We start from the raw sequence: 19,318 nt of genomic DNA, 5'->3' as shown, positions 1-19,318 counted from the left end.
TGTGGTTTTCAAACAGTAAGATAGTGTTCTAAGCCTTTGTGTGCTCAGAGCTCTTACTGATTTATAGAAGTCATAAAGAGAGGCCACCATTTTTCACCAACTACAACATAAAAGAGCATTCTGTAATTGCTTTTTTCCATACATACATAAACACAAATGTTAGTGCTTAAGCTTTCAGAAATTGTCATGAGGAAAATTCTCTTAAACTGACAAATTGAACTGCCTAGGGTAAATAAAGGTAGGAAACAGGGCGCCTGGGTTGCTCAGTCCATTAAGCGGCTGACTTTGGCTCAGGTCATGATCTTGTGGTTTGTGAGTTCTAGCCCTGAATTGGGCTCTCTGCTGTTAGCGCAGAGCCTGCTTCTGATACTCTGTTTCCCTCTCTCTCCACCTCTCCCCCAACTCACGCACACTCTCTCTCTCAAAAAAAAAAGATAAATAAACATTAAAAAAAAATTTTTTTAGGGGCACATGGGTGGCTAGGTCGGTTAAGCATACGACTTTGGCTCAGGTCATGATCTCACAGTTCATGAGTTCAAGACCTGCAGAGGCTCCACACTGACAGTACAGCCTGCTTGGGATTCTCACTCTCTCCTCTCCCTCCGCACCTCCCCTGCTCATGCTTTCTCCCTCTCTCAAAATAAATAAATAAAAACTTTAAAAAAATGTTTAAATAAATCTATTTTTAAAAAACAAAGAAAGGTAGGAAACAATAACTAATTTATTCAGCAGGTATTTATTAAGCACCCACCTAGTGCAAAGTCTCTTGGGAAATACCAGTATGGTTCAAATGCAGATGCTGCCTGCTGGGGGGCTGGCCAGGTAGCAAATAATTGCTTCTGACCCTTCCACTTACAAAAATGGGCAGTGTTCCACATGCTCTGAAAATTTTCAATGTTCTGTAGGGCCACACTATATGTTAACTGACTGGAATTTAAATAAATATTTGAAACAAAAAAATAAAATACTGAAAAATAAAATAAAATGCTTTGTAGGGCATTTTCAATTGGTTTGTATTCCAAATGAAATGGGCAATAATATAAAATAATAATATAAAGGATGGTGGGAAATGTATCACTTAAATTTTCTCCCTGTTTTCCATTAGAAGTTCAGTTTTTCTTTTTTTTTAATTTTTTTAACGTTTTTATTTATTTTTGAGACAGAAAGAGACAGAGCATGAACAGGAAAGGGGCAGAGAGAGAGGGAGACACAGAATCCAAAGCAGGCTCCAGGCTCTGAGCTACCAGCACAGAGCCCGACACAGGGCTCGAACTCACCGACTGTGAGATTATGATCTGAGCCGAAGTCGGACGCTTAACCCACTGAGCCACCCAGGTGCCCAGAAGTTCAGTTTTTCTAAAGATTGTGATCACATTGATAAACTCTAGGTGCATATTGCCTAGGAATGAAAAATAACTTTTTCTTTCATTTGTACTTAACACCATTCCTGGTTCTGAAAGCCTAATACCTAAAAAGGACATGGGTAGGAATAAACATAAGATGCCCAAAATATCTCTTTCCTATGGGTTGCAGGCATCCAGATTTGGAAAAGAAAGTTTTCCCTTTAGTAGCTCCTGTAGTCTGTAGCAACTTTCAAATATCCATCTCTCCAGCTTATTAATTCATTGGAAATATTCAGACAGAAACACAACTTTCCCTGGCCCTGCCATTTCTATAGTATTTTCATTCTCAACTGAGCACAGAGTACCTTCTGAGAAACCAGAAGTTTCAGCACCCATCTGCCTAGACCAGATTGTTCCTTTAAACCAATGAAGAACAGTAATAATTGCCTTTTATTGAGCATTTACACCATTACCTCATTTGTACTTCACAATCCTATGAGGCAGGTGCTGGGTTATCACCATTTTACAGAAGAGGAAACTGAGACCCAGAGGAAAAAACTTGTCTAAAGCCATATAACAAGCAACTGAGCAAGGATTCAAATATGCAAAACCTCCGCTCTCAACCATTTCTATCAAACTGCATCTCCAAAAAAAGGGAAGAAGAATCCTGGCTATAAAAATAAGAGCTTTCAAAATAGTTAATGGAAAAATGACTTTATCACTCCAAGCACACTGAGAAATGTGAGATAACCATACCAGAGGCCCAGCATCCCATGAATATCTGTCTGTCCTGGCCTTGTGATGTTCTCTTTGACAGCTGGCTACAGAGTAGGTAGATAGAAACTCATCTTCATAGAGGTTTCCATAGAAAACACAAGCTCACACCATCTGTTTGCTCTCTGGGGGGGCTTTCTCCCACCCAGACACACTTAGGTGGCTCATACTCTTAGTAGCAAACTCAACTTCCCTTTTCTTCTTTCCTTCCCACAAGTTTTTTTCTTCAAAGAGAAAACTGGGTTCAAAGTCCTGTTCTTTAGGCACTATCTGCATAATTTTCTCTGTCTATGAAGCAGGTCCAATAAATAGTAGCCACTCAAAGGGCTGTTGTGAGGATGAAGAGTCAAGGAGATAGTGCAGGTCAAGGTCTTAGCACAATGCCTGGCCACGGTAAGCACTCAATAATTGTTAATTGTTAATAAAAAATAGCAATAATACAACTAATACCAGATGTTGGAGTCAGTCAGCTGGCTTTCTCTTCACTGTTCAACTGGAATTTTAGTTAGCATATCATCAGCCCTGGGTGCTAAGACACAGCAAGACCAATATGGCCCTCAGAACTAAGGCCTAAAACGAAGGGTAATCTCTAGGAGTCAAGGACTAGCTTTATAAATTTTAGGCTAGGGGAAGAGGAGGAGTGAGGTTTCACAGGTAAACCAAAGCCCCTTTTGCTGGAGTGAGAAGTCTGTCGCCTATTTTGTTTATCTCTTCTCTAAATGTTTCCTCTCCTGCCTCCTGGGCTGTCTTCAAAACTCCTCTGTTTTGGTAGCAGCTCCTTACAAGTCTGCTGGAAACCACAGGAACTGGCCAACTGCCCTTTCCCCAGTTCAAACAGCCGGCAGGAACAGTCCCAAGTCCCTCCTCTGGCCTGGGTCCCCACTGAGGTTTCTGCAACCTCCCTTTTAGTTGTTTCCTGACAAAGCACAGCTGGGGAGAGGGAGTCAACTCAGGCTGTGGGCCATGAGCTAAGCAGCCTCACTCACCTGCTTCCCATGGATCTCCCTGGCACAAGCAAAGCCCCTCACTTAGCCAGTCACTCTCATCTTTCATTTCACTCCAGAGCTCACACAAGCCATTTCTGGAGTGAGGTGAGCAGTAAGCAGAGATAAATAAATAGATAAATAAAGTTGGGCCATTATGTGCAAAGCTCTTGGATAAAGCACAGTTCCAGGAATCAAAAATGTGGATTCTAGTTCCAGTTCTTTCTGTGAACCCTTGGACAAGTCAATCCACCATCTTTGGGCTTTGGTGTTCTCATCTGAAAAATGAAGGAAAAGAATTACTGAACTCTAATGTCCATTCTGGAAAATCCCCAAACCATTCTCCAACTCAGCCCCTCCTTTTTTTTTTTAAATGTTTGTTTATTTTTGATAAAGGTAGAGAGAGAGAGAGAGAGCCCAAGTGGGGTAGGGAAGAGAGAGAGGGAGACAGAATACGAAGCAGGCTCCAGGTTCGGACCTGTCAGCACAGATCCCGACGTGTGAGCTCGAACCCACAAACTGTTAGATCATGACCTGAGCCGCAGTAGGACACTTACCCAACTAAGCCACCAGGCGCCCCTCGCCCGTGCTTTTTAATCACAGTATGGGCTGGCTGCTAGCTTAGTGCCAAACTCCCGTTATAATTTTGAGACAAATTCAAGGTCATCACAGAAAACCAGATTCATTTGTTCTTCAAGAGTATAAGTTCTATGATGGCAGGGACACATTATATTCCCGGCACCCTGCCCAGTGCCTGACACATGGTAATCTCAAAAAACATTTACAAAAAATAATTCTGTGTCTCCCTCTCTCTCTGCCCCTCCCCCATTCGCATTCTGTCTCTCTCTCTCTCTGTCTCAAAAATAAACGTTAAAAAAATTAAAAAAAAATAAATGCAGGCCATGTGGTTTTATTTCCTCCTTTTCAACTTAAAGTGCATCTTATTAATTCATGCATTCATTCATTTACTGAGCTCCCACTATGTGCCCAGCACTGCATCCCACTGCAGTGTAACTACCTGGGATTTGAATGAACTTCTGTGACTACTTATAAACAAAATAACTGGTGACTAAGGAGGGGAATTAAAAGCAAGGAGAAATTCCTCAACATATTAATGAGAGAGTTAGCTAAGAAAGAAAGGACTTCACTGTTCCCATCCCAGGGACTTCTGATAGCCAGCATTCTAATAAAAGTTGCTTTAAACAGCTTCACACTTTCAAAGCCAAAATTAACACCACACAATGAAAGGCCCCAGATAAATTCAGAAGGTAAGAGCTGAGCCAGAGAGGGTCTCCTATTTACTTAAAGAGAAAACCTCAAAGCCCTCTCTAGTCTCAACCCAGCTCCCCCACCCTCTGTTAGCCACCTCATCCACCAGCCACCTCCCTTGGGGACCCCGCCAGGTGGCTCTGGCCCAGCCAAGCCTCAGCCCCTCCCTCAGGTGAAGCCATTCTCAAATTAAATCACAAAGAGGAGCAGCCAGTCTGCAATGATCTGTGTTTATTTAGTAAATGGGTTGATTGCCCTCATTTGTGGAGATTAAGAGTTAATTTCCCAACGCAAAGAGAACAGATTTCTCGAAGGGCAGCCCCAGATAATTAAGAGGAAAAAACAAAAATTCAAATACCCCCAGCCCCGCCCCTTCCCATCCAGCTCTGGCCTTTACTTGGCCTTTCCTGCCAGGTAGCCACAGCCTCCAGCCCCCCCACCCCCAGCCAGCTTCACTGGGGTTCTGACCCAGGGGAGGAGGATTTGGTAAACAAAGGCTTAGGAATTCTTTAGGCCCCTTTTAAACTGACATCTGGCAAATTTGAGATCACATAACAGTTTCTTTCTAACCCCTCTCCTGGCTTTGAAAGGCAAATGTTTTGAGGTTTGTGTTCTCTCCCATTCACAAAGTTTTTAATCAAGTGGAGTCAAACCACTTTGTCTACACCTTAATTGAAGAGCCTGGCTCTAGAGTTTAAAGTACTATTTTACAATAATAGGGAGAAGGCTGGAGAGGGAGAGGGGACTGAGTGGAAATGTGAAAGAAAAGAAAAGCAATGGGCAAGTGGCTCTCGAGGGGCATACTCATTGCACTGCAGGCCTGGCCTTCTTGGCACCCACTGGGCACACATAGCGAGCCCTGAGCTTCCTCCGTGCCAGTCATCAGGATCTGGGATGAGACCGGCTCAGCTCTGTTGGGTAACATCCAACACGAAAAAGCCTCTAGTGTGGGAAATCCTGATCCAAGTGAGAAACCCCCAAAGAGTCATAGGTTCTCAGAGTTGGGCCAGATCACAAAGCCCAGTTTCCTTGCTTTACAGATGAAGAAACAGGCCCAGAGAGGTTAACCAACTTGCCTGAGGCCAAGAGGTTAGTGGTGGGACCAAGACAATCAGAATTCTTCTAATTTCCCTGGCTATAACTGAGCTCTTTCCTCTGTTTGATCCTTGAAGAGAGAAATGCGCCACATACGTCTCAAAACAAACTTTCATATACTTGGGAAGACAGTTAAATGCCTTCATAGATAATTCCTACATTGCAACATTTTACAATCACTCCATCATTCAATTACAGCAACTCTGTCAACTGCAGTCCTAGGTGTCTTCTCAAATTCTTTATCCAGGCCGTTGAACAAGATGAAGGTGGCTCCAAGACTGAGTGTTGTTAGCCAACCCTGAATGCATCCCTCTCCTGGGATGACGATGGTCCTTGGGGATCAGCCTTCAGCTGCTGTGGACCCATCCTCCAGGAGAAAGTCAGAAGAGACCTACCTGTGTTTTCATGCTTTCCCATGCCCTGGCACTATGGTTAGTGAGATTCTCTCTAGTTACTAGTAATAGACAAAGCAGTCAGGTGGCTTCATTAACGGGGATGGTAGGATACCAAGGGAAGGAGCTAAGAAATTGTTCTTGTAACCTGGTCTCCTTGTCTTCTCCTTTTGAAAGAGGTGTTCTCTCTCTCCTCCCTTTCTTTCTTTCTCTTCTAGCATTCCACTAGGAGGTCATTGCTATCCTGCTTTCCAACTACTGCTCCTGTCGTTACCATCTAATTGCTCTCTCTACACACCTCACTGCCTCATGGCTCTTGTTTCCTCCAAGTTTCTACTGCTTCCTGTTCTCTGCTTGTTCCTATTTCATCGAGTGTTTCTCAGCTTCTGCTGCTATATTTTACACTTAGACTCTCCAAATGAAAGAAGCTGATTGGGCTACCACTCTGTATCCAGTGGGCACACTGGTTGGAAAGAGGTCCCATGCCAGACAACTTCATGGCTAGGTCAGATGCTTGCCTATTTCTGCCTTAATCATCTGAGGTGAGGGTTCACGTGGTATAAGGATACAAGGATGGCAATGTCAGTCTGAGAAAATACCGTAAATGAACTGTGGGAGTAGAATTGTTACATTTTGGAATAGCCACCATTAACTTCTTGAGACTTATAAATAAGATCAGAGACCCAACATCACATCATCCAACCTTTTATCCAACCACCTCTCTCTCTCTCTTATTCTCTCTTGCGCACACACACACACACACACACACACACCTCACACACCTCACACACCTCATCCTCCCTTATGCTTCTCATTATTCCATCTTTCAGTTCAAAACATAATCAAGTAAAGTGAGGACTTTACACAAGACTAAAGATATTATACAAGGCATCAATGGCACAATACACTGCTTTACAATACAAGTCAAGGTCAGTAGTTCTCAAACCTGTCTAATTCAAAAGAATCACCTGGTGAGCTTTTAAAAATTAAACTCCCAGGGTGCATGGGTGGCTCAGTGGGTTGAGCCTCCAACTCTTGATTTTGGCTCAGGTCCTGCCCCCAGGGTCATGAGATTGAGCCCTGCATCAGGCTCTGAACTGGGCATGGAGGCTGCTTGAAATTCAATCTCTCTCTCTCTCTCTCTGTCTCTTTGCCTCACTTGCACTCTCTCACTCTCTCTCTGAAAAATAAAAAAAAAAAAAATTGTTTAAAAGATTTAACTCCTAGGGTGCCTGGATGGCTCAATCAGTTAAGCATCCAACTTCGGCTCAGGTCATAATCTTGCAGTTTGTGAGTTCAAGCCCCTCACTGGGCTCTGTGCTGACAGCTCAGAGCCTGGAGCTTGCCTTGGATTCTGTGTCTCCCTCTCTCTCTGCCCCTCTCCTGTTTGTGCTCTGGCTCTCTCTGTGTCTCAAAAATAAATAAACGGTTAAAAACAATTTTTTTTTAATTTAATTTGCCAAGTCCAATGCCACAGATTCTGGCTCAACATGTCTGAGATGGGGCCTAGGCTTCTGAATTCTTTTTTTTTTAAACTCCTTAGGTGATTCTGATGACCAGCGAGGACTGGCATCCACTGCTCCAGCTCCATCCTCACACTTCTTTTTTTTTTTTTTTTTTAAACATTTATTTATTTTTGAGACAGAGAGAGCACATGAACAGGGGAGGGTTAGAGAAAGAGAGAGACACAGAACCTGAAACAGGCTCCAGGCTCCGAGCTGTCAGCACAGAGCCCGATGCGGGGCTCGAACCCACAGACTGCGAGATCATGACCTGAACTGAAGTTGGATGCTTAACCGACTGAGCCACCCAGGCGCCCCACATCCTCATGCTTCTTGAAGGTTCCCTAGGGTCTGTCATGACTGTTGTGAGTCTTGTTCCTGTAGCTTCTCCTCTTAGTGCTCTGCTGAATTTCATGGCCTGCCAAGATGCTCTAATGGGAAGAGCCTGACACACTGCCAAGTTTCCCACCCACCCTAGTAGAATAGGAGCAGTGCCCCCACATCTCCTAATCTAGATCCCCACTCGCTCCTTGAAATTACACTGCTCCTTGAAATTTTAGGGAAAAAAACAGTACACATTACCAAGTGGGTTTGAAACCTGTAAAGATATAATACTCAGGGTTGTCATAACCAATCTGGACTTGATATCCCAAGCCTAGAAATTCTGGTGCTTCTCTAAATTTTAGAATGGCTTTTGATAAGACACTCAAAAGGACAAAAATGAGTGACGTACCATGAAGACATCAACTAGTACTTCCGTGCAAAGTGAAAAATGTTATATAAATCTAGGTTTTAAGTCCAGACTTTGCTTCTCTAAAAAGGAGCTTCTACCTAGAAATTTGAAGAATTATTATAAAATTAAAAGTAGTGTACCTAATACAACTGGTACTTTACAAATGACAATCATTCTCTTAAAAATGTAACTAATTTAGGGGCACCTGGTTGGTTCAGTCGGTTAAGCGTCTGACTTCAGCTCAGGTTATGATCTTGTGGTTTGTGAGTTTGAGCTCTGCATCGGGCTTTGTGCTGACAGAGTCAGAGCCTGGATGAAGCCTGCTTCAGATTCTGTCTCCCTCTCTCTCTCTGCCCCTCCCCTGTTCATGCTCTGTCTCTCTCTCTCTCAAAAACAAACAATGGAAACAAAATTTTTTAATGTAACTATTTTATTTTATTTTAAAGTTTATTTATTTATTTTGGGGAGAGACCGAGATAGCATGAGTGGGGGAGGGGCAGAGAGAGAGAGAGAGAGAGAGAGAGAGGAGACAAAGAATCCCAAGCAGGCTCTCTTCTGCCAGCGCAGAGCCAGATGCGGGGCTCCAACCCACGAAACTGCATGAGATCATAACCTGAGCCGAAACCAAGAGTCTGGCGCTCAATCAACTGAGCCACCTAGGTGCCTCTAAAATGTAACCATTTTGATGCTCAAAATAATCTGAAGAGAATAAGTTCTATAAATCCAGCAGTGTGCTAAAGTCAGCTCTTTGAGGCTTGTGAGAGCTGATTACCTGCATCTTTTCCAAACTCCAAGTTCAGTGGTAGTATTGGCTTGAAATGAGCCATGTTAGCAGTATTGACACCATGGAAATTGGCAAATGTACAGATCAGGGCTATTTCTTTGGAGAGTTGGTCATTAAACATTTATCAACATACTACTAATAAAAAGTCACAACTTTAGCAAAGAGCCAGAGCTCCAAAATATGCCCCTAACTTGGTCTTTTCTATTATTTCTATGATTTGCCTCCATATAACCAAACTAGGATTTTGCTGTCATGATTTTTTTGCTCATAGATCACAAAACATTGTATAAATATTCTCTCATTAATTCTCACAGCACACTGGGAGAGCAAGAGAGGTTAAGTGACTTGCCTGAGGCATGGCAGAAAATCAATGGTGAAAGGCAGAATGTAACCAGTCTCTACCAACCACCTCTGCCTCCCTTCTTACAGGTCAGTACTGTGCAGACTGGCATTAAACACATAGGTAGCAATTACCAACAGTGCTCTTACTTCATAACCCAAATAGCCAAAGTCTCTCCCTAGAGACTACAGTCTACATGTTCTGTCCTTGAGTACAGATTTGACTTCCTAGAATGGCCCACCCTCTCCACTTGGAGGTTTTTCAGGATTGCTGATGGTCTTCTATTAATCAACTTCCTCCACATTCTTTCTCCCTCAAGTCCAATGGCATATATTTGAAAAAAAATGGTTGCTAGAATAGGTTTCTGTTGTAACAAATGCAAGTGGCATCAAAACCAATCAACATGTGCTTTTAGTTGTGAACCTTTCTCTGGACTGCCCAAGAGCAGAGACCCAAGAGTTGCTTCTCTCTGTGGCCCCATCTTCGTAATACTTTAGGAATGAATGAATAATCCTTACGGTAAACTGTCTCTAGAATGGCTCTTAATGATTCTCACCCTCCAGTGGGTTTTAATGCCCCAGAGAAATCCCAGCTACCCTTTGAGTGTGGGTAGTCCTACTAACTTGCTTCTAATGAATAGAAGATGGCAAAAGTGATGGGATGTCACTTCTTTATTTTTTTAATGTTTATCTTTTTTTTTTTTTTTTTTTTTTTTGAGAGAGAGAGAGTGAGCAGGGGAGGAGCAGAGAGAGGAGACACAGAATTTGAAGCAGGCTCCAGGCTCTGAGCTGTCAGCACAGAGTCCAATGCAGGGCCCGAACTCACAAGCCATGAGATCATGACCTGAGCCAAAGTCGGACGCTCAACCAACTGAGCCACCCAGCCATCCCAGGATGTCACTTCTAAGATTACAGAAAGACTGTGACTTCCATCTTGATTGTCATCTTCTCTCCCTCTTGCTCTCTCTCCCTCCCTCCCTCTTTCTCACGGCACCTGTTCTGGAGGAGCAAGGTGCCATGTTATAAGTGGTCTTATGAGAGGCCCACAAGGCAAGGAACTGATGTCTTTGGCCAACAGCTAGTGAGAACCTGAGGCCTGCCAATAGCCATGTAATGACCTTGGAAATGGATATTCTGAGGCCTGCCAATAGCCACATGAGTGAGTTTGGAAGTGGATCCTCCTCCAGTCGAACTGTGAGGTAACTGTAGCCCCACCAGCGCCCTAATTGCAGTTCCATGAGCAATCCCAAGCCAGAGGGCCAGGGGACCCAGCTAAGCACATCCAGGTTCCCAATACACAGAAACTGTGAAACATTAAGTGCTGTTGTTTTAAGCTGCTAAGTTTGGGGGTGATTTGTTATACAACAATAGATAACTAATGCAACCCTCAACAAGAGAAATGGTCAAACAGATTGAATGGTATGAATCATCTCTACTGGGTGGGGACTAGCACATTTATCAGGACTTCAGCATTGACTTCCTTTTATTCAATCTAGACATCTCTCACTTTCATTACACTTGAAAGTCTGCTTAGGGTAAGAACATTCCCATTCTGGGAATGATCCAACACCCTAAACTAAAATGAAAGGAATTCAATGGCAATCTGGCAACTTGAAATTCCAAGTCCTTAACGTTATAAAGTCAAAAATGGGTAAAAGAGAGGCCAAAAGGGACATATAGGCTAAAAGCTGCCCTTTCTCGTCTTGCATGAGTAATTCTTGCAGCTGGAGTTTCACTACAACCACAGACAGGATAGTGGCACCATGAAGGTGGCCATTTGCTAATCTGGCCTGACATCAGAATGTAATTCAACTAGATAAACCTGGGACTTGGCCAAGATAAGTAGCATTTAAATAACTGGATCCAATGAATACCATCACTTTTCTGTAAGACCATATGACTATGATGTGAAGAAATAAAAGCCTTTGTTATTTTAAAGGGCAGGGACAATTGGAAGTTTTGCAGCAGACAGTTACAAAATTTTCCACCCTTAGCTCTCCAAAGATGATACCAGTTAGTGGCTTTGGGAGTTGGGTGTGGAAAGAGTTGCTTGGAAAAGAAAATTAAATTGATCCTGGAGAGAATATGAACCAATGTTACTACATTTACCATAGAGCCTAACACACACTATTTATATAGTCCCCTACATTGTGAACCTCCTTTTCGGATCTACTCTCTTTTATTACTTAGCTCTTTGAAATCATAGCATTCTGTATCAGGCAAGGCATGGACAGCTACCACACCCCTCTCAGAAACAGCAAATCCTTATTTTTCAGAATAATTTTGGAGTAGGTTTTTAAAAATCATTTTAAAAAACAAAATACTCTCCAAAACAATTAGTCTTTGCTTTTATGCTTTTTGCACTTGTTTTCCTGGGACAGAGAAACAAGACATCTGTGATACTTTCCATTGGGATTGGCTTTCTGCATTTTATGCATAGACTGTTTTTAAAATATTCCATTCACCCCTTGTAATTTCTTACAGGGTTCTCCTTTTTTCTTTCTAAATAATTATCCCTATTACCTTTCATCAGCAAGCTGTCTGGGGCTATAATATGGGAAGTAAAAACTCATCAACTAAACTGGTTTTAGCTGTATTTGAGATACAGTATTTTATCCTGTCGGTTTTCATTTTATTTGATGACAGTGCTTGCAATTTCTCCCTCAATAAGCAAAGATGACTTAGATCAGTGGCCTGATGAATAAGCATGAAAATTTGATTTAGAAAAGGAGGATATCCAGAAGCTCACAGAGAGAAAAAAGGATTTCCAACCCCCTACCACACACACTTTAAATGACAAAGCAAAGCAGCAGCATTGTCTTTAAACAACATCTTTCAAGGCAGTATCAATGCTCCCCAATGTTAGGTAGTAAGAATAATAATTTAGAAAGAAAAAGAGGAGCTTTTAAAAAAATACAAGGAAGGAATAAACTATTTTTTAAAGCAAATGTCATTAATCCTTTGTATTACCTTGAGGGAGATAACCCAAAAGAAAACCAATAAGGTCCTGGGTGTGAGAAGGAAACTGATGCTTTGGAAGAAAAAGAATATAAGGACTTCTGTTGAGGGGCGGATGGAGAATGTGAGCAGTCTAACATCATGGCCCAAATGATTCAGCTCCCCAGATCCATTAACAAGAGTGGGAAACGACAAAGAATTGTGAAATGGAAGGTAAGATGCTCAGTAAACTTCAGTAATAGAAAATAAATAAAAGAAAAACAGAGGGTTTTTCCCTCAGGGTTCCAGCGCCTTGGACCTGAGACTGGCAGAAGGAAAGGCTCAGCCAGGAGTAACGTTTTCTTGAGCACAGTATTGATCCGTGTGTGTGCGTGCGTGCGTGCGTGTGTTTGTGTGTGTGTGTGACGGTGAGCGAGAGACAGATTTTTCCTTTCTCAACATGTCAGTTTCCTGCACGGGAATTCATGATATTCTTTGCTGCCCAGAGAGGAGAGCCTCCACCACCCCCCGCCCCCCCGCTCCCCCTAGTAAATTCTGACTTCGCCGGAACTAACCGGAGAGCTCACGGGAGCGCCAGTGCGGTGAGCAGGGCGAAGCTTTGACCGGGGAACAAAAGATTGCTTGCCAATCAGAAAACGCCACCGGAAAACACGTATAACCTCTCTTTGTGTTTTGAAAACTCCTTAATTAGCAAATCCCCTGGTTTCTGATGCGCATTAAAACTTTTCTACGCACATTTCAACTAGAGGATCAAGTCGTTGCCTCTGCATCGTGGAGGGGATCCCGAATGGCCACATGCCGAAGAACTAAGGAAAGCACCGCAATCGAAGGCTCAATTTAAACCGTACAGAGTGTTCCTGGGGATTCAGTCTCAGGTACTTTTATAACCATTCCCCCACAACACTGTCTTAGTTTTCTCGTAACCGCACTAAAACCATACCAGATTTCTAGACTTTGAGACGTACGCGCGAGAGAGGTGGCCTGGGGGCCCGGGTCCCCCACGCCCGCCGCTCCCGGGCCCCCACTCCTCGGTGGGGTCTGCACTTCCTCCCGCCTTAAGTCGGCCCCCTCCTCCCGACTCCTATTTCTCCACGCACGCGGCCCCTCCTCCTTTTTACAGCCGGGGAGAGGGAGTGAGAGAGATTGTGGCCTCACGTGGTCCGTTTGGGTCTGGGGAGAAAAAAGCGATCTGCGAGACGCACCCCCTTCTCGCTCGGTACCGAACCCCACACTTAGGATCCAGATACCCAAAAGTCCCCTGCCAACCCCCGCATTTTCAGCTCTGGCAGGTCTAACGTGACTCCGGGTCAAGTCTCTCCGCTGAGGCGCTGCGCTATTCTCAGCTTCTCCCAGCAAAAGCCTCTCTCCGTGCGCCCTCCGGTTCGAGAATGTGTATTTTAGTGTACCCGGAAGAGGAACAAATCTTTAAAGCAAATTCCCTTTCTGGTGCGTTTACCCCCCCGCCCCCCACCCTCGAGCGAATTCACCGTAAAAGTTTTTCTTAACTTTTCCGTCCCAGCCCCCTGCCCCTCCCCTCAGGAATCCGCCCAGAGCGCTGCAAACTCCGCCTCTCCGGTTCCCTCGCCCGGCCCTTCCGACTTCCACCCAATCCGGAGGCCGCCGCACAGAAAACAAAGGCTACCATTGGGCCGCCCTGGAGCTCGAGGGCCCGCCCCCGGAGTGGTTTGTGAATGGGGGGAGGGGAGGGGGCGGGGCGGCCCGGAACCCTGCGAGCCCGACGCTTCTTCTGGCGAGTTGCGCGACTCCGAGGCGTTACTCTGCGCTCCCTCCCGGCGGGCGGCGGCGGCGGGCGTTGGGATTCACGGGCCAGGGCTTCGCGAGGCTGGAGAGGCCAGGCCCAGGCCGCGGGCACAGGGCCCTCGCAGCTTCGGGACGCAGTATAATTGGATTTCCAAAAAGAACTAGCTGAGCTCTTGGCTCTAAGGCGCCTATCGGACTCAGAACGAGAATCATCCGTTTGGCACAAACTTGGGGGCCGAGCTTTTGGGGCTGAAGAAGGAGCGGGGGAGTAGAAAAGGAGACGAGGAGGAGGCGGCGGCGAGCAGAGCCTGGAGGCGAGGAGGTGGAGCAGCACCGCCGAGGAGGCGGCCTCGGCTAGCAGGCGGCGGCGCCGGGCTCTCGGCTGCCCCGGGCCGGACTTGGTGTGGGGGGGGGCGCGTGCGTTACTGTGCGCTGTGGGTCGAGAGACTTGAGCGAAGTTTGAAGGGTAACCGGAGACGCTTGTTGCTCCTCGCCGCAGAAAAAGCCACACCGTTACGTCGCGGCGGGAGAAGGCCGCCCCCCTTGGCGCCCCCGGCCTAGGCAGACGAGTTTGGGCTCCCCGCGACTGATTGAGTGCTGGGCGGAGACGGCTGCGGCGCCCACGCGGCGCGGGCACCCCAGCTGCAGCGCCCTCAGCTCCGCGCCGCCCACGGCCCGGCCCCGGCGCCGGGAGGACTCTCATGAGCCGGGCGCGGCCGCGCCTCCCCAGATCCAAGCCTCTCTCGGCTGCCTCGTCGCGCTCCTCCGGCTGAGAGCGCCGCTGCACCCGTGGCCGGCGATGCGGGGCCCCGGCGCGGCCGCGTCGCGCTCGCCCCTGGGCCTGTGCACTCTAGTGCTTGCGCTGCTGGGCGCGCTGCCCGCCGGTGCCGGGGCGCAGCCTTACCACGGCGAGAAGGGCATCTCGGTACCGGACCACGGCTTCTGCCAGCCCATCTCCATCCCTCTATGCACGGACATTGCCTACAACCAGACCATCCTGCCCAACCTGCTAGGCCACACGAATCAAGAGGACGCGGGCCTCGAGGTACACCAGTTCTACCCGCTGGTGAAGGTGCAGTGTTCTCCCGAGTTGCGCTTCTTCCTGTGCTCTATGTACGCACCCGTGTGCACGGTGCTTGATCAGGCCATCCCGCCGTGCCGTTCTCTGTGCGAACGTGCCCGCCAGGGCTGCGAAGCGCTCATGAACAAGTTCGGCTTCCAGTGGCCAGAGAGGCTGCGCTGCGAGAACTTCCCGGTGCACGGCGCCGGCGAGATCTGCGTGGGCCAGAACACGTCGGACGGCTCCGGGGGCCCAGGTGGCGGCCCCACAGCCTACCCCACCGCGCCCTACATGCCGGACTTGCCCTTCACCGCGCTGCCCCCGGGGGCCGCTGACGGCAGGGGCCGTTCTGCCTTCCCCTTCTCGTGCCCCCGCCAGCTCAAGGTGCCCCCCTACCTGGGCTACCGCTTCCTGGGCGAGCGCGACTGCGGCGCCCCGTGCGAGCCGGGCCGTGCCAACGGCCTAATGTACTTTAAGGAAGAGGAGAGGCGCTTTGCCCGTCTCTGGGTGGGCGTGTGGTCGGTGCTGTGCTGCGCCTCGACGCTCTTCACCGTGCTCACCTATTTAGTGGACATGAGGCGCTTCAGCTATCCCGAGCGGCCCATCATCTTTCTGTCGGGCTGCTACTTCATGGTGGCCGTGGCGCACGTGGCCGGCTTCCTGCTGGAGGACCGCGCGGTGTGCGTGGAGCGCTTCTCAGAAGACGGCTACCGCACGGTGGCGCAGGGCACCAAGAAGGAGGGTTGCACTATCCTCTTCATGGTGCTGTACTTCTTCGGCATGGCCAGTTCCATCTGGTGGGTCATCCTGTCGCTCACTTGGTTCCTGGCAGCTGGCATGAAGTGGGGCCATGAGGCCATTGAAGCCAACTCTCAGTATTTCCACCTGGCCGCGTGGGCCGTGCCCGCTGTCAAGACCATCACCATCTTGGCCATGGGCCAGGTGGATGGGGACTTGCTCAGTGGGGTTTGCTACGTGGGCCTGTCCAGCGTGGATGCGCTGCGAGGCTTCGTGTTGGCGCCTCTGTTCGTCTACCTCTTCATTGGCACGTCCTTCCTGCTGGCCGGCTTCGTGTCGCTCTTCCGCATCCGCACCATCATGAAGCACGACGGAACCAAGACCGAGAAACTGGAGAAGCTCATGGTGCGCATCGGCGTCTTCAGCGTGCTTTACACTGTGCCGGCGACCATCGTCCTGGCCTGCTACTTTTATGAGCAGGCCTTCCGCGAACACTGGGAGCGCACCTGGCTCCTGCAGACTTGCAAGAGCTACGCGGTGCCCTGCCCGCCTGGCCATTTCCCGCCCATGAGCCCTGACTTCACTGTCTTCATGATCAAGTACCTGATGACCATGATCGTGGGCATCACCACTGGCTTCTGGATCTGGTCCGGCAAGACTCTGCAGTCGTGGCGCCGCTTCTATCACAGACTCAGCCACAGCAGCAAGGGGGAGACTGCGGTATGAGCCCCGGCCCCTCCCCCACCCTCCCTTCCCCCATCTCCTCCGAGGGGGAGAGGCACGGGAAGGAGACAACTGCTGGGGTGGGGGGTGTCTGTAACCTCCTTGCCCTCCAAGGAGAAGGGACCTGGAAGAGAGATGAGATATGTAGATTTGGGACGAGGGGTGTGTTTGGATAAGGAGGTCTGGGTGGAAAAACGGTTTGAATGAAAAGACTTCTGGCAAAGACTTGCAGGATGATGATCATGATGATGATGATAACGATGATGTTAATCACGTACGGTATGGGCCGACCGGGGTCTATCAAGATTGAACCCAGCAGAGATTGCTCTGAGTTCTTCCCGGCTCCAGGGCTGAACTGGGACTGTGAGCGGTTCCCCTGCTGCAAGACAAGTGGCCTGTCCTCACTCCTGTGAGGCCCGGGTGAAAGGTACAGCTCTGTCTGCGGCGGCGGCTTTGTTGGGAAAAGGGAGGACTCCCTGCGGTGTCCTTGTCAAGCGGTGGTCAAACCATAATCTCCTTTCACTGGGGCCAAACTGGAGCCCAGATGGGTTAATTTCCAGGGTCAGACATTACAGGCTCTCCTCCCCTGGCCCCTCCCGCCTGTTTTTCCTCTCCTACGCCTTTCAAGTTCTTGTAAAATAAGCATTTGGAAGTCTTGAGAGGCTTGCCTCCTCGAATCCTAATGTGAGGATGCAAAGAAATGAAGATAACATTTCGAGATGAGGCAAAGGAGACGAGTAGTAGGTATTTCTGCTACTTTTTTATTTCCTGCAGAAGGCAGAAGGAAGAAAGAAGGGTGTTTTATTTGGTTTAATACTCTGAAAAGAAGTAATGACTTGTTGCTTTTCAAAACAGGAGTGCATTTTTCCCCTTGTCTTTGTTGTAAGAGACAAAAGAGGAAACAAAAGTGTCTCCCTGTGGAAAGGCATAACTGTGAAGACAGCAACTTTTATAGGCAAAGTAGCACAAATCAGAGGTTTCCTTTTGGATGTTAATTTGGCTGAGATAAACATTCCTTTTTAAGGAAAAGTGAAGGGCAGTGTGCTCCCATACCCCACTCAGGCAGAGGTTCTGACTCGGCTAAAGGAAAATGCAAGGGGTTTTGTTGTATTTGTTTTAAATAAATTTAATTCAGAACACATGATCCTGTCTACAGGCTCTGTTAAAATGTTCAGGGAAATCTCTCCCTTTATTTTTTTTTTTCCTTCCTATAAACCTACATTTAGGTTTTCTATTTTCTTCCAATTTGAATCCTTCAAGATAAAAGGAAAAGAATAATACCCTCAGCCTCCATAATAAAGAAGTTAAAAAAAATTTTTTTAAGTAAAGAACCATTTTTGTCCTGTTTTCTGAGTTCCATAAATCCTTTTATAAAACATCATGTGTATGCTGACCCTGTTTTTGTGTGGCTGGGTGGGGAGGTGACCTACAGAAATGATAATGAATGAAGCGAACAATTCAAACGATGGGTCCCATTTTTAAGGAAAGTCATTAAAAGAAGGTAAACTTCAAAGTAATTCTGGAGTTCTTTGAAATGTGTTGCATGACTTAAATTTATTAATCTTAAATCATGTACTTTTTTTTCTATAATAGAACTCTGATTCTTTTGCATAATGCTCTAAAGCTGAGCAGAGAATCATGGGAGCTAACCTTTACTCCACCTTTGACACCACCCTCCAATCTTGCAACACTATCCTATTTCTCAAAACAAGTTTTAAAATGCTGTTTTAAACAGTTTTCAGATCAGAGAGGGTACTGTCAGGAGTACAAGTTACTTTATATATGTAATGTTCACTTGAGTGGAGCTGCTTTTTATATTAAAGTTAACATCAACCTTGTGTTTCTTAAACTTCCAAAATGGTCTCATTTGTCAGATTTAAAACTCCCACTATACAGTTTTTGGCATCTTTTGTGTTATATCTCTTGCATGTGAAATTTGTAAAATAGAGACAAGTGCAGTATGTATATTTTGTAAATCTCCCATTTTTGTAAGAAAATATATATTGTATTTATACATTTTTACTTTGGGTTTTTGTTTTGTTTTTCCTTTAAAAGTCTACAAGGAAGCCCCACTTTATCACATGTACAGATCACAAAATAAATTTTTTTAATACAAAGTGAATGTTTAGTTTACAATTTCTATATATACTTAAGCTAAAGAACAGAACTTTGTGTTATGAAAAGAAGGTGTGGAGGGACACCATTGGATCTGTCTGTCACGTAGATGTTCTATATTAGTGAAGTCTTATTGCCTTTTAAAATATAGTGTAATGAATGCTTTATCTGTCCTTTAATTTTTTTTTTCTGTTGTTGCTGCTTCCTGCCTACTACCACACTACCCTTCCACACAACCCTAAGCCTTTTCACATCTTGCTTTGGATAACTTATTAACTTACTGAAGGTACAGAATAAGCATCTTTTAGAGAGGTGCTATCTGACCCTTCAGAGGTGCAGAACATATTTGAAAGAGGACTAGAAAATATTTTTGGTCTGCTTTTCTGGTGATGTTTTTCTTGGGAAGAATTCAGTGAGTTCTTCGTGTGTGTGTGTGTGTGTGTGTCTTTTTAATTATGTTTTTGTATTCTAATACGCCTTACCTAATTTGTTAATTCTTAAATCCTTTGGGTTCAGGAGGCTGGTCAGATGATTCCAGTTAATAGCAAGGGCCTTTAGTATGGAGGCTTCTCAGCTGTAGGCTTCACTCTACCTTCTAGGTCAACCAAACCAGAGGTCAAGTGATTCCCCGAGGTGGCAGTGACTCAGCAGCTCCGGCAGGAATAGACTCCATGCCTGACCCCAGGATGGCCTCAAGCCACTGAAGCTATTCTTTTCTCTGGTCTGAGAGGCTAACTTTGGAATCAGAT

General features: G+C 46.3%; 1 protein-coding gene across 1 annotated transcript; it reads left to right on the top strand.

Annotated features, from left to right (window-relative positions):
- Nucleotides 1-13,819: 13,819 nt before the first annotated feature.
- On the top strand, nt 13,820-18,976 carry FZD7 (frizzled class receptor 7). Its single transcript, XM_049615169.1, has one exon. The coding sequence runs from the start codon at nt 14,733-14,735 to the stop codon at nt 16,455-16,457; it is 1,725 nt and encodes a 574-aa protein (XP_049471126.1). The 5' UTR covers nt 13,820-14,732; the 3' UTR covers nt 16,458-18,976.
- Nucleotides 18,977-19,318: the final 342 nt, after the last annotated feature.

Source organism: Panthera uncia (genome assembly GCF_023721935.1).
Source record: "Panthera uncia isolate 11264 chromosome C1 unlocalized genomic scaffold, Puncia_PCG_1.0 HiC_scaffold_3, whole genome shotgun sequence".
Classification (NCBI taxonomy): domain Eukaryota; kingdom Metazoa; phylum Chordata; class Mammalia; order Carnivora; family Felidae; genus Panthera; species Panthera uncia.
This window is presented reverse-complemented; position numbering and strand designations above follow the sequence as displayed.

What these genes read in the sequence shown, in the direction of transcription:
- FZD7 (XM_049615169.1), top strand. Translation starts at nt 14,733, where the DNA reads ATGCGGGGCCCCGGCGCGGCCGCGTCGCGCTCGCCCCTGGGCCTGTGC.